The following is a 16,714-nucleotide window of genomic DNA, read 5'->3' as shown; positions in this document are numbered from 1 at the left end:
ATTCGTGTTATTTTTCGTTTGACACACATAACACCCAGTCAATGAAGGTTCTGTGTTCTTGCAAGTTAAATAAGGCTAAACCGCGCCCATGCATATATTAATTAAGGTGTGAAAATGGCTTCCTAATCATGTCATACATTGAACATTTCCTAAAAGACATCTATTTATGGATCTTTTTCTGACCAATAGCGTATTCCCTTAGACAGCCATGTAAAAGTTGTGAATATTTTCTTTTTGTCTTTCCTACAAACATTCACCTTCACCATTTAAATCATTAAAACACAAGGCATCAAAGTTATTTTATCTGTAGCTGCACTCTGAAGCACATCTTCAGAGGCCAACACTGGTCAACATTGTTTTATATAAATAGATATACACAAGGTAGTTGACTGGACACTGATAAATGATTGGACGCAACACTTGGGCAGCCTAACAGTCATCGCTTGAAAGTTACAGCCCAGAGAGCATCTCATTATCTTAGTGAACTACCGTGGATAAAACTTGATGGGTAGTATGTCGACCATCTTCTGGACCACTGTACAGAAAACGACCCCCGAGTGACCATGGCAGAGTCCAGTTAGGCAATTGTAGTTGTTATTGTATCGACTTTTGTTCGGTAAAACTGACATGTTACTGGTAAACAATTTCATATCTTTGGCAAGTCTACTTGTTGTCCTCTTACGAACATCACTGGAATTCCTGTGACACTGACCGTAGACGGGAAAATGACAACAGAGAAACGTAAGTAACATTACTTTTTGACACCTATTCGTCTAATATTCACAAATACATAAGTAATTTGTAACGCTGAGGCACAAGCTGTTTTAGATATTTTTCTTTGAAAATCGTTTATCGCATACATTTAATTGCTTAGACATCTTTTCATGTTTTTCTAATTATTGAAATAAAGCCAGAACGCTTAAACATTAGTTTAAAAACAAGTAATATTGTGAAACGATACATTATGTGTTAAGTGAATCTATTTGTAAGAACCATGCAGTCAGCAATTTATGATCATCTCAGATTTCCATGATATTTAACAGAAAGTTTCAAAGGATCACTAGAACATCATTGAAGGTTATCGTTTTATAGACCAAACTTTGTTCCCATGGTAACATGGGCCAATGTAAATGTTCGTAAACAGTAAACATCAAAGCAGATAATATTTTTAATTTATGTTCTATTTTATGTAAGAAAAAAATTCTTCAACGAAACTAAGTAATCCTCATTTTTTTTCTGGATATAATAATTATGAATTTGAAACATATTCAGTGATACTGATTCTAAATTTCATAAAAGAAATTTGTAAAATACAAGTTCAAAATATACTGCTTTATAAAATTGTCATGGAGATTTTCCCTCAGAGTATATCGTATTAGGACATATTTTACATTTAAGTCTAAATAAAATGATTAAACTTTGCATGAATGAAAATGCCATTCCTTTTCATTTGTTTAGGATAAAATAGCTCGACTGAATTAATATGCATATATACAAAGAGATCAGACGTGGAAGTTTTTCAAGGAGTAATAGTCAGACGTGTCGAATTAATTAACGAACAGATAAAGTTAACATGTATCTTTTGATTCCTATAGAATATGCAGTGAGTTTGGTTTTTGTCTGTGTTTGATTTTGATTTTTTTTATTTTGGAAAACTGGTATTTGGAGAAAGTGGCGAGATACACTTGATCGATTTTTTACTTTGTCTACAGACTGCGAAAAGTTTCCAATACAAACATTAATCAATAAGTAGGATAAAATTTATATTTCTTCACAGAGAGTTACACATGTCTTAAAGTTCGTGTCCAATTTCTTGGGTTCAGATCAACTCATAAACTAAATTATTTGCAGTTTAATCGTTAAATTAAAAAAATAATAATAACTTGTAGCATGCATGTAGTACCCAATCGGAAACTTTGTGCCCAAGGTTACAAAGTGCTCCCTTTGACCAGGTATTCAAACCATGTCTTACAGGACAGGAAGTCCCAGATGCTGTCGCATTATGATGGATATCTAATCAAAAAATGTTGATGACCCCATTAAGCGCTAATCACGACAAGGCAACGTGTTTAAGTAATACTCCGTAATGAACCATATGGTTTGGAAAATGTTTTCCAAAGTTGGATTTATTTGTTTTCACAATGATTTCTCATGTCAAAACAACATTATGAGTTTGATTATTAGCATGCATATTGTTGTTATAATACAATATATAATTCAATAAGTCTCTTGTATAAGACAAGCAGAGTTTAACTCTGATAATCTTTCTCAAAATAGCGTTGGTTTAATTTTCTGCTGTCATTTGCCGTTAAGGAAAAGACTACGAAGAAACCAGAGGTAGCTTTATTCTATACTTAGAAATTACTTAATTTGGTTTTTAACACTGCAAAATCTTTAATATGTTCATTTAAATAATATAAGTCCCTTGTGTAAATAAAGTAACTATAAAATCTTCTCGACTATAACCATGGAATAGTCATTGCCAGGGCGACTCATTGACATCAAGGACTTGTACTGAACACTCCTGAGCTGCGAGAGGAACGACCGACGGGCGGCCATTCTTCTGGAGTGCTCTATCATTACACTCAAAAGCTGTATCGGAGATATATCCGATTTTCATTCAAAAAACAAGCTGTTGTGTGTTATATGTTTCAGCAAGTGGTCTTCCTTTCTGTCTTATCGTGAATTCACCGCTCATTTGAGACTCTTAAGGGAAGCAGATTAAAATAATTTAAACACATGTTTATTGCTTTTTATGATTAACTCTTAAAGAAGTCTTTTTGATTCTGGAAGAATTTTGACGTACATGAAATACCTTAAAGGTGCCTAAAAATCTTGTTTTTCTTGTAAAACAGGTTTTGATACTCGACGTCCTTTGAATATCTTTACGTGCCTAATGTAGTCGGGGGCGTTATCGAAAAAAAGTAATTTGTCACAGTTTTGCTTAATTATTCAAAATATCTAAATATATATTATTTAAGCTTCGTGCGATTTACATTAAAAATTTCCAAAATAGAATTTTTTCTTGAAAAATATATGACTTTATCAGGGCATGTTCATAAATATACATTAGTTGTATCGAAATAAATTCAATTTTCAATTTATTGAAATTAAGATTTGAAATCATGTATTTCAGTGTACGGAATACTTTGACAACTACAGGCTATAAAATACAAGGACTGTTCGTAGTATTAATATTAAAAAGTTGTCAATAAAAAAATAAATAAATGTTCTTGCAGAAAAAAATCCAAATGATTACTTTAAGATAACTTTGTACTCGGTCGTACTTTAAGAATTCTTTACTGTAAGTGTGAAGGTTAAAACATCTGAAGAACTAGCAGGAACTATAGGTTGTTATCAAGTGATTCTGGTATAGCAGAGAAGTGTTAACGGATATAGCTTTCTAGTGACTGAGAGGAGAGAAACATCTATCATCATCAAACTTAATGGCCTGTCCTGGGTGTATAGGTCAGACGAAGGTCATTTGTATACTTAATTACCCGAACAAATTGTTTACCTGTTGTGTTATTTTCGGTTTTCCCATCTTCCAATATGAAGGTATGGTTTACATTTTCTTTAGGCGTACGCTTGCATTGAGGAACATACTCCAGGCACTAGCGGAAATCGAGTATAACGGATATTTTTTGTTGATCTGCGCAATGGTAGCTTTTAGATTTATTCTGTTGGGGGTCGAAGTGGTTATCTGTACATTGGGTATTACAACAAGAGAATATCAGACTGAACAAGAAGATGAGACCGTCTTACCATTGTAGGTGCTGGCATGATAAAGACATGATAATGAGGAGAAGTTTAAATTTAGGCCATTCAGCAATAATGACAGTGTTTTGTTATGAACAAATTTATTTGATATAAAAGTAAATCATCACTCAGTTATTTTGTATCAAAAGTTACTGTGAGTTACATGTCTAGGAATGGCTAACAAAATCAAAATATAAACCGTTTAAGTATCAAGGGCACCGATAAGCGGAACATTCCCTCGCGTCTAGAAATATTGTGGAGGAAAATGCATTATTAAGGAATATGCTTGTAATTAAATTCTCTTTCTAAATGTGTAGTTCCACTCGTGGTTACTTTGGGAAACAATGCCCGAAATTCCGCAGCTTATTTCGGCGAAAATGGGATGATTTTAATATCCTGTCCGCTTCAATTTTTAAATTTGGACATTCTTCTAACTCTTCATTATATGTCTATAAAACGTTTGTTTATTACATTAACAAGATCTACATGTAACTCCAAAAGTATGTCAAGTTTTTGATTTAACTGTTTTCTTTCAGTTTAGTTTTGCAGAAATGAACCGGAAACCTTTATTGTAAAGTCGTACATAAAGTTCTTGTTTAAATGTTATTTTAACGATATTTTAATAAAAATTTTGCCAATTGACTTTAAAATCAATAGGGTTTGTCCTTTTACCATGCCAAAAATTGTACGAAGTTTAATAAACTTTTATATTGAAACACTGGAACATTTTAATCGAGTTAGTGGGCGTTAAACATCGATAAGTACCAATCAATCAATGATCAAACTAATTTTTTAAAAACAAAATGGCTGCCAATATGGCGGCCCCCTGGGTTGGAAGAAATTTTTTTTTTGCCCTAGTACCCCTGATTCAACTTTCATCTTTCACTGATTTTCTTATATATACGTGCTACCATTAATCCTCGCTTCCCGAGGTTTTCATTGAATCTTGCCCATAAGCTGAAGGAAACACAGATACAAACACACGCACATCAGCGGTGCTTTATCCCCTTCGCAACATGTTGCGCGATGGGATGTGACAGAGTTTGGGTTCGCAGGGATGTATCATTGATACATGTATGTCGACACAAACTACCCAATATGTAGAAAAAGGGAACGTTTAGGACGCATTTAATATGAGCTCGAACTTGTGAATATAAAAGAGTTTTAAAAATTTGTTTAAAGTTGCATAATTACTTTGGTTAACTCTTTGTATAAAGTGATGTAAAATGAAAAGGGATTTGAAAATATAAAAAAAAATTTCATGATTTATATCATTTTCCTGGAGGACATTATTTGTTCTTAAGAAAAGTTTCCATGCAGTTAAATGAATTCTAATGGCCATGATATAAATTACAAATTATATACAATTGTTTTACAACTTCTGTCAATTATTTTTCTAGTTCTCTAGCTATTCAATGTATTAGCTAATGGATAGAATAAATTTATTTTCCCTTTTAAAAAGTACATTTCTTTTTCTAATTAAGCACATTATTCTCCAACCAAGGAAATTTTTATACCCCCTTTCCGAAAGAGAAGGGGGTATACTGTTTTACCCTTGTGTGTCTTTCTGTCTGTCTGTCCGCAACAAAAATTATGTCGCATTTTTCTCAGAAACTATTGATCGCAGATGCTTGAAATATTAAAACATTATTTGTTTAGTCAGGCCATATCGTGGAATATATTTTTGTACCAATCGGGCATCAAATTCCTGTTAAATGACGACTTTGTTGATTTTTAGCTAAAATTTTCAAACAAATTTGCGTCAAAAATTTCTCAGCAACTATTTATCGCAATGCTTGAAATTTTAACGCATATTTGTTTAGGCATGCCATATCGTGGGATATATTTTGTATCAATTGGATGTCAACTTCCTGTTAAATGACGACTTTATTGATTTTTAGCGAAAATTTTCGTCAAATATTTCACAGGAACTATTTATCGCAGATGCTTGAAAGCTTAACACATTATTTGTTTAGGCAAGTCAAAGAGCGGGGGAATCTCTTGTTAAGAATGTATTGGATATTACGCAGCGCTCAACGATGTTAGAAACAGTTGAACATTTTTAGAAATCCTCTGCAATTGGTTCAAAAAGTTTTTCTTACACGCTGTTAAGCATGTTTACGGATGCTTTTTAGAAACCGTTCAAATTCAGGTTTGGTTAAAATAGTTGTTTTGTTTGAAATTTATTTTGTTTTGTGCGTGTCTTCAACATATTTTTATCCCCAGTCACACACCTGTACATGAAGAGAAGTTGTTTCCGCCCACTACCTGTGTCGTACTTTTAACATTTTGACCGTTTAACCGATTTTTTTAAGTCTAAAAAATTGTAAAATCACGAGGCTTTTAAATTTGTGGAAAAGAGAATATAATATTTATAACTTAGTGGATTTACTCTAACTAGTTTCATATGATATGATTTACTTCGAAGTTTAATAATATATACATGTAATAATTTATTATTACTATGACATGAAAAAAAAAGATTCATAAACTCATCAGGTAAATTTATTTAAAATTTTTACAGTTTGCATTGGCTAAATCCCCCCCCCCCCCCCCCCCGGTCCCGTATTTTCTTAAGAACTTCAACTGCTCCATTCTAAAAATTTGCTTACATTACAGATATTACAAATCAATTAATAGTTTTAAAAGAGGATCTTTTATCACTGACGGTTATAGTTACAGTACTGATTACGAAATTTCAATTGAATTGAATACCAGTTTATTTGTTACTGGGTCTAGACTATATAAAATGTTTGGTGACTTAAACATAAATTCTTTTTCAGTCCTTTTTTAATGTTAACGGAATATAATTGTAGATTTATTATATCAAATGATAAACATTTTAAGAAAATTATCTTTAAATACATTTTTACATCCTTTTTTCTTTCCCTTTTAGCAAATTAACACATATATATTATACAACACGCCCAAAGAAAAAAGTAAAATTAATTGTGTTTAAAAGAAAATGTATTTGTCGTACAATACGGTTAAAAATATTCATTGGTTTTAAATAAAAAGTTTGATCGATTTTCTGTCTCTCATTTTTAATTCGTTTACTCCTATTTTAAATACTACTCGGAGATTAAGTAGACTAATGACTACGGCAGTGACCAAGGCTCATATTTTAATAAATTTTCATGGGCACATGGATATCGGAAAATATTTCTTTCTGAGCAAATGATAACGGCAATTATATAAAGTGTCCCTAATATTCAGTTGCCCTTCTTACACTCTTCCTATTAATAGAAACGACATTGCATCATTCATACCGTATTTATACCAAAATAAGGCAAGATAAAAATATGAGTGTTCTTTTCGTCAAAACAGGAAAAGCGTCTCGTCAATTAAAACTTAAATCTCATCGAATAGTTTACAACGGGCCCGACTTCTCATAAATCTTGCTAGATATTCCCATAAATTCAAAACTTGTCCAAATGTTTCCTGCTCCAAAACCGAGTACGTCATTTGTGACCAGGACGGTGTGTTTTTGACGGGGCAACATCCGCGTGACTCTTCATTTGACATGTCTAATGTCAAAACTTTTCCATTGGAATTTGTGTTTGTTTTTGAATCAGCAATATTCTTCAACTAAATCGTGTTTGCTGTTAGATTTTTGATAATAATGAGAAGAAGCTAGATAATAATGAGCCAATTTAATTTTATGATGTTTTCTCTCAACTCTTTCAACACACCGAGCAATTCATTCACAATCTAAAATCAAACATTTAAAATCAGAAAAGTAAATAATCAATATGATCTGTGGACTATATTTGCTTTCTAGCTCACCTGAGCTGATCAAAATTTGTCCGTTGTTTGTCGTTGTTGTCGTCGTTGTCGTAAACTTTTCACATTTTCATCTCCTTCTCCAGAACAAATGGACCAATCTCAGCCAAACTTTATACAAAGCATCATTAAGTGAAGGGAATTCAAGTTTTTTTAAATGAAGGGTCACATCCTTTTTAAAAGGGAGAAAATATTATGAATTTTTAAAAATATGTATTTTTCAAAAAACTTCTTATAAACTATTCGACCAGAAAAGCAGATACTTATGTTGAAGCATCCCCAGGTCGTGTAGATTCAAGCTTATGTAAATCATGATCCCCAGGGGTAGTGTGGGGCCACAATGTGGGGTCAAGTTTTTACATAGGGATATATAAAGAAAATTCTTTAAAAACTTCTTTGAAAACATTAGATCAGGGATGATTTAACTTGTGTGGAAGCATCTCCAGGTAATGTAGGTTCAAATTCTTTTCAAATCGTGATTTACGGGTGTAAGTTGGGACCTCAATTGGGGGGTGGGGGTGTCAATTATTTTACATAGAAATATATAGGGAGAAAGATCTTTTTTAAAGCCAGTAGGCCAGGAATGTTGCAAATTGTTTTGCAGCATCTACATGTAGTGGTTATTCAAGTTTGTTGATAATCTTGAAATCAAGATTCCCAGGGGTAAGATTTGGCCACAATGAAGAAACGAATTTTTTACGCAGGAATATATATATAGAGATAAATCTTTAACAATGTGAAATCTCTTTAAAATCATTTTGTTACCAAAAGGGCTATATGTTTAACATAAGAATGTTTCGGGAAAAAATTGGAAACTGTTTTATACCGGCATCTTCTCTACTACATTGTCCAGATTTTTTGTACGACACCATAAAGCTAATTATACTATAATCATGGCTTTGTTGCTGAGGTGAGCGATGTGGCCCTTGGACCTCTTGTTTTTACTTTTGCTTCAAAAATAGTATCTTTCAAATACATCAGATGTTTATTTTGTAAAGAAAGAGGCATACGCACATTGAACTGTTTCCTTTGATGTGACCATTATTAACGAGAAAATGGTATTGTTTTACTACAAAGGGCCTATGTATTTATTGTTTCACTAAAAGACTGTGGCATCTTTGTAAATTATGTAAGACATTTTTTTAAAAGACGCTAAGAAAATAGAGAACGAATCAATGATTCTAAGTGTTAAAACAATTGGCTTTTTTCTTGAAGAATGAAACCACAATCAAAAAATAATTCTTATTTGATTTGTTAAAAGTTTCGGTACCAAAATATATACAAAAATATTTCTTTTTTTGCATACAGATGTTCATTCAAACAAGTCATCATAGTATGTTAAAGGTGTGAACACAGATGTTTTTAAGAATGGATCTATGTATGCTACCTTATGAATGGTTAAAGTCACTGTTTGACCTTTTATCTCTTTTTCGAAGACAAAAGTTACGTAAGGTGCCTATAAATTACTAAAATGGGTTATTTATACGACTATAAATGTCAAACTGTCTAAAATTCCATGTTGATATCATCTGTCAGTTTTCATGCTTAACTGAATTGAATCACAAGCTAGATAAATGAATTTTTCTTGTTTAATCATTTTTCCATAATCCTTTGACCTTTCGCTTGACCTTGCATTAGTTTTCCTATTGCGCCAGGTATATCTGTATGCCTGCGTTAAAAAAGCTGTTAAATAGAAGTTAATTATTGAAACCGTGACAGGTAATTTGTAAAAGCGACCATTTAAATGTGTCAGCACAAACAATAGTTTTGAGGTGCATCAAGTACAAAATATATTTCTTATTGCTTTAATTGACAGAACAGCACATAACAATGATTACTTTTCTATTGGTTTAAACATGTGTTGTTCATATTATTGGCAAATGTTTCAGCGACCAAGTGCCAATAATTTTAATACGAGCAATGCAGTCCATGCACTTTGATTTCAGTGATCATGAATGCGATAGTTTTCGTCTGATCATTGAGTCATTCATAATGCTTATAAAGCCGAAATAAACCAAATTTTAGACAGTTATCATTTCAACAAGTAAGGGGAATTGTATCTGAATTTGAGTTGATGCTGAATTTCGGGAAGAAAAGACGGAGGGAGTGGAGGTGGGGGTGGGGGGGGGGGGGTATTTGAAATACGTCAGAAATAAAAGAAATACCCTTCCATAAAACTGTTATGTCGATTATATTTTGGAGATGTGTATATTAGAAATATAATAAGACTACTATTATAATAATGGACTAAGTTTTAACCATGTTTTAAGGATTATTTCGTTTATATCCTTTTTCAAAAATTTGACAATACTTTACTAATGACAACTAAAACTATATTAGATATGAAACTGTTTTCGATGAACATTCCTTATTTTAAAATTTCCTACGTTTAATACTGTATTAGAGGGAGTACTGGCAGTCTGTAGAAATAGATATATTGATCATAAACAGAGGTCATATGTTCGACTTAAAGCAAAAGCAGAGATACAATCTTCTTAACACAATTAAACAGTTGGTTTCAAATATTGTTTTGCAAGCATATTAAATGGTGAAGGTTATGTCAGCAAGGACGAGTTAAATACGCATATTTTCTTTTCGGTAATATCCATTACCAAACAAATGAAAGGAATGGAACCAACTTTAATTTTACGGTTACGATTCAGCATTATTTTAAACCCAGAGGAAAACTTATTACCTAAAGGTAGACAACCATCTTTACTTTTGATAGCAACAACAGTTGGCAAGTTGTCTTTCCTTAACTTACTACTGCTCTCTCTCTCTCTCTCTCTCTCTCTCTCTCTCTCTCTCTCTCACACACACATACACAAAATCGAAAATTATTTAACATGTGCATGTGCTTTTGTGTAATTTATTGAAATATTAAATTCCTGATTACAAAATACAAATGTATATTCTTTGAATTGTCTCAACAATTATTACCTTTAAGATTTCAGAAGTTCAAACCAAATTGGTTTCGTCGTGTCTTTTTTTTTGGGGGGGGGGGGTACATAATTTATCTGCACGCACTGTCGAAGAAAGAGATAGTTTATTTTTTACGCATACTCTGCTTCATCTACAGTGTACTAAAATTATTTTCAAGACAAAAACAAAACAATCAACTCTCACACACAAAATAATTGTTTTTGCTATTCTCTATTTCATTAAATTGACAGATTAAATCCAGATGGACAGACAAACACTATGGAAGCTTACCGTCCAGATTAGACGAAATGCTTTAATTTTAATATGGTGTGGTCAACTGGTTACCTAGTATGATTTCAATTTTTGTTTTCATTTATTAAGCTAACAATTTTAATTTTCGATTGGGACCCAAATCTTTCAATCTGTCTTTTCTAATGTTGTTGACAGTACACATAATCAATATTAAAAGCATTTGTTTAAGGGTTTTTTCTTCTTCAATCAATTCGGAAATATTAAAGCCGACAGGGTATCGTTGGAACGCGTAGTTTTTTAGAAACATGTTATGATATGGCGTGAACCATATAACAGCTGTACAAGCTTATCTTTTAAAAAGATTGGTTAGCTAGCGCTGTAGCCATCGTAAAACAAAGAAGCGGATTTTTAAGATATTGGTTTAAATTTCTGAATCGATTAATTAACAATATGAAGGCACAGTGGTGTACCGGAATTGTGCTGGAGTGGGGTCTCAATTTAGAATTGTGAATCTAGAGTGGGCTTCACATCGGCAATGGCATAGCTCATTGACTGCGTCTTAATCATTATGTATCTACTGTAATTTCAATTTCAAGGAAAACTTTTGAAGAACCATTTGTATTGTTTTGTAGCAATTGTATCTTCTTGGGCCTTTCCGGCAAGCTCGGAAAACATATCTGAAGTTGTTTTACGAGCTTGAAAGAATTTAAGACAAAGCTAGCTATTTATCATAATATTGAAAATAACTTTGCATTATAAGACCTAAGCTACTGTTACTTTTCGACATTTACAATAAAACACAAAACTTCATGTGAAGGTGATAAAACGAAATTCAAATGGTACAGTTTATCTACAGTAGAACAGTATTCCCAGAATCCCCTACTATGGAGTCGAGCATGCGTATTCCAGTGAAAAAGACTAACGTAGTTGCTAGCGCTCGAGAGCGCTAGCAATAATTTATGCACATCGTTTTGAAATCTATTGCTGAATTATAGAAAATACCACATTTACGACAGAATGAGATATTACAATTACTTCGAACAGTACTGTTTATTAATGCTAAAATTACCCAAAAATTAAAAATATTGCTTTAAAACAAATGTTATTGGTTCTTACACTATATAAATAAAAACATTGCACAGACAGCACAGCAAAATTATTGTGAATACTGTTACATGTATATACAATGTAAATAACTCATTAATCATTACATGTAAATGCAGAAAAGTAAAGTTTGTAAATATCTGTAATCACCATGCCCCTTTACATGTACGACCACCGTACATACATGTATATTTTGCAAATGTAACATATCTATTTTCAATGCGATTTACCAAAGCAGAAAAATTGCTTCAGATGATACATGACAATAAACTAAAGAAAAATCCTCAATGATTTCCGGTCGAGGTTCGCTTCTGTGGGATTTCGTGCCAATTTCAGGCCTCAGGACGTGGAGAAGGAAACAAGAAATTAATTACTGTGAATAATAACACAATGTTCTTGACTTCATTCGTGTTTGTTTCATATCCTGTACAAGTTTTGAGATACATAACGGAACTTGTGGATTAATGAATTTTCTCATGATATTAGATTATTACCTTGTGTGAGGATTTACTACAAAAATTAAACGGTTGTTCAATTTGAAAGCCCGCCATCATATAATTAATGTCAGTGTTGATTTCGCTTCAGGAGTTTTTTGTCGCTCTTGCATACGAAGAAAATCGAACAGATTTTCATTGCTTCAAGTGAAAGCCTTAGCGTTTAATGTGAAGCAAAGTAATTATTACCATTATTACTTTTTTGGGGTTCTGCAGATTGATTTCATTTCTTTGGATGTCTGACCATCGATGATTTACAGCGTAGCCCAGACGGTGTCATTTTCGGCACTCTTTACCAGATCACGCTGTCAAGATTGTAGAGCACTCCGAATCATATCTTCACCAGATAGACCCTTCTCTAGACTAGCTGCAAGATTCCAGAACATTAATTGACAGCGAACATTAATAAAGACTCCTCTGTTCAGATTCTCATGTGAGATAAACTATCGTATCAAATATCTGCAAATGTTCACGTAATTTAAGAAATGGATCCGAGATATTTGAGGTTTTTTTTCAAAATCTGGGTTATTGAAGAAAGAATTAAAATTTAAGATTTCGTCAGTCGTCGTGCGTTTTCCGTCCGTCATCTAAGATACTACCAGGATTATCTTATCCTAAGCAAGTGTGTAAAGCATCTATAGAAAGAGGAATGAGAAGAATTCGGAATTCAAGACCCCAAACAACCTCTACTCAAGGGCAATAATTCTGGGGGGGGGGTAAAGAATGAAAATAATAATGGAATTTTTATTTTAAAATCTTTTCTGCTGCTTGATACTCAGCAGAAATTGTTATTTGATAAATAACGACGTATTTACCACATTGTGGCTCCTGAGTCATGGGCTCTGGTGTTAGCATGGGGTTCGATTGTCCCTAAAGTAAATTGTATTACTTTTTAGCTAACCTGAACCGAGGGTGTGTGTCTTTAAAAATTCTATTCTCAAGAACAACTGCACCAGAAATGTCAATATTTCTACAAAAGCTTGTATCTGAAGTAAGGATCCTAAATTTTAAAAGTCGTGTCTCCTGGACAAAGACTGGGGCCCCCAGGAGGGGTTCAAAGTTTAACATATATAGGAAACATTTTTAATAATCTTCATCTTACGAACAGTTTAGGATTTTACGACGCATTCATCCTTGGCTATTGTAGATTCCAAATTGTAAAAATCGTGACCACAGACTTATACTGGGGCACCAGGAGGGGTTCAAGGTGTGACATAAAAATATTTCGAAAACATTTTTAAAAATAGTTTAAAAACTACAACGTTTCTATGCAAGGATCCTCAAATAATGTAGAATCTAAATTGTATAAGCCGTGACCCCCGTACCAACACTGGGGCTCTAGAAAGGGTTCAAAGTTTAACAAAGAAGTTATAGGGAAAGTGTTTTGAGATTTTCTTTTCAAGCAAATTGTAAAGATTCTTATATTAATTGTTGAAGCCGTGACCCCAAGACTAATACTTGGATCCCAGGTGGGGTTCAAAGTTCACATAGAAATATACAGGGAACATGTTTGAAAATCATTTTCCACGAAATAAAGTGCAACAGTTTGTGTGATATGCAATTTAGGTAAAATTTTGACCCCGGACTAATACTAGGGTCCCAAGAGGGGGTCAAAGTTTAACATAAAAGTAAATAGGAATTGTTTTAAGATCTTCTTCTTAATTGGGAACTAAATGCTACAATTTTTTAGATAATTGTGCATGTAACTTGCATAAAGTGGATACAATATTTTTAAAATAGTGACCCCTGGAATAATACTGTGGTTCAAAGTTTAACGTAGATGTATATATGGAAAATGTCCGAAATTCTTCTTCTTGAAACCTACAATGCTTCAATTTGTCAGATTACTAAGTAAGCATCCTCAAATAGTGTAGATTCCAAATTGTAAAGGCAGTGACCCTCGTTCTCAAAATGGAGCCCCAGAAGGGGTTCAAAGTTTAATATAGAAATATACAGAGGAAATGTTTCAAAATCTTCTTATAGAGAACTATTATGCTTTAATTTGTGGGGTTACTTTGCAAGGATCCTCAAATAGTGTAGATTTTATATTAATAAAGCTGGGACTACCGTACAAATACTAGGGCCCCAAGAGGGCTTCAAAGTTTAACATAGAAATAGAGAGGGAAAATGTTTAAATTTATTTTTTCTCCAGAACCACAATGCTACAGTTTGTGAGATTAATATGCAGGGATCCTCAAATAGTGTAGATTCTAAATTGTTAAAGCCATCCATAAACCGTGGACCAATACTGGGGCCCCAGAAAGAGGTTCAAATGTAAAATAGAAATAGTATATGCTAAGAAATAGAATGCTACAAGGAACCGTTGTTAAATTGAGCTATATGGCCTATGGACCTCTTGTTAAAGTTTTTCTCTCTATCGTTAGACATTCAGCAAACGATTTTAACACGTGCATATATTAATGATGGTCAGGAAATACTTGTTTATGTTTTCTATCCCGAGGTCAGAGGTTCTGGTGTTTGCAAAAAGCTCTTTAAAATATAGTGAATATGATGAGAATATATATATGAAGTATAGTGAGCTTTTCAAAATCTTTACTACTACTGAAGCAGGCAGACTATATCTAAACACATGGTTTGGATAAGCATTGACGCTTACAACATGAACCCTTGGTCAACGTTTTTCTTTTTCGGGGTGAGAGTTGATTGGTCATAAAGAGAATTTTCATTTATCCTTTAAAAACGTCTTGCCCAAAAAAATCTATTAGGCATTTTAGGTGCACCATAAGGATGAGCATAAAGGCTTTTTGTGTAATTGGTAAATTTACGACTTTTAAGGCTAGTGGTTTGGGAGGGGGGTCTCTATTGATACATTGCAATTTAGTTAAAATGCACTTATTTTATTGTAGAATTCTCTACTATCGGATATAAAGTTGGCAACCTTTGTACATGAGAAGGAAGTCTACCAAATTGTAATTTTTTGGGGGCGAAGGGTTCTAGTTTTAGAACGTGACTTAAATGATTACGTGAGAATATCATTATTTACACGTGTTATTTTTATTGTTTTACTACGATAAACCTGCATTATGGTTTGCTTTGAGTATTTAAAAACGTGTAGCATGTTACCATCCCTTTTCTCTCTATAAATGTGTAGTTCTATATATATATAATTTCATGTTTTACTAACCTATAGCAGAACTATAAACAGATAATCTTAGAGTTTTTACAATCCTTTTAAAGAAATTTCCCCTTTTATTATTCACCTATGGTAATATATCACTGTTAAAAATGTAATTGATGGGTCATTTGAAAAAATAGTATAAATAATAAACATTTTGAATACATACTCAAATAAATTTTGGTTCCTAATACCGGTATGATATTTAGTAACATACGTTTTTTAAGTTATTGTGAAAAATTGATTGAAATACACAGACACATACATGAATGCTTTTTTGTAAAGATGTTGTCCTTTGACATTTTTTGTTTAAGATGTATTGTGTATTGATCCTAATTAAGGCAACTTCTTTTCTTTACGTTTTCCTAATGGAAATGCATAAATTTTACCCAGCCTGTAAGTGACGTCATAATTCATGACACTCACCCATATGGTCATAATTCACCATTTACTAGCATAGTCATTCAATGGAATTAAATATTTTGAACAAATAAATTGATTGCGAACGCCATGAAATATCATTTAAACAAGGAAGGAGTCTTAAACAAATTAGCAATGTTTCTCCTATTTATAATTTGTAAAGAGGTAAAGAACACGAAGGACAATTTTCTGTTTATAACAGAATTTCAAACATTGAACTTAACAATGAGACGTATGCACAATAAATGTTTAAGTTTTAGTTTTACATAATTTACTAGGATAAATTTACAAGGATAAATGAACAGAATGAAACAGTAGTCAATTTTTGTTTTTTAACTATTACCCTTTGTAGTTGTCCATTACATGTTTGTAAATTGAAAAAAAAAGCAATGTGATAAAACAGATGATAGTGATGTAAAGAAAACCTGTTACCATATCTATAAAACAAACAAACTCCCGTTATACGAAACCTTTAGCAAAATACTATTTCGTTATCCTTATTCTGTATATAAGCATTCTGTAATTCTTTTTTTTTTTTTAGCTTTGGATCATCGAGTGTGCGGCGATGGGAATGAATGCCCTTACCCAGAAGCTTCGTGTCATTATGATAGCAAGAAATGTATTTGTCTCTACAATTTACAACCTTCCACGCCCGACGGCAGGTGTAAAGGTAAATAAAACTAATGTTTTAAAAGGCAAGAGATATGGTTATTTCTTAAAGAATACTTCTTAATGAAAAAAATAATTTTGACGATTCTCATTTACATGTATGTTGAAATTATTGAAACTCATCAGAACTTAATTCATTTTAACTGTGACAAGATGTCAAATTTCATAAATGGGA

The 16,714-nt window shown here is 32.6% G+C and overlaps 1 protein-coding gene across 1 annotated transcript in view; it reads left to right on the top strand.

Moving 5' to 3' along the window:
- The first annotated feature begins 485 nt into the window (after window positions 1-485).
- LOC128156341 (tyrosine-protein kinase transmembrane receptor Ror-like) overlaps window positions 486-16,714 on the top strand; it is a 43,516-nt gene continuing 27,287 nt past the window's right edge. The window contains exons 1-2 of the mRNA XM_052818440.1: window positions 486-741; window positions 16,412-16,540. Of these exons, the coding sequence (XP_052674400.1) occupies window positions 726-741; window positions 16,412-16,540 (145 nt within the window). The 5' untranslated portion in view covers window positions 486-725. The remainder of the gene's footprint in view (window positions 742-16,411; window positions 16,541-16,714) is intronic.

Source organism: Crassostrea angulata, chromosome 7 (genome assembly GCF_025612915.1).
Source record: "Crassostrea angulata isolate pt1a10 chromosome 7, ASM2561291v2, whole genome shotgun sequence".
NCBI classification, from domain to species: Eukaryota; Metazoa; Mollusca; class Bivalvia; order Ostreida; family Ostreidae; genus Magallana; species Magallana angulata.
Note: the sequence above shows the minus strand (reverse complement) of the source record. Positions and strands in the feature narration are given on the sequence as shown.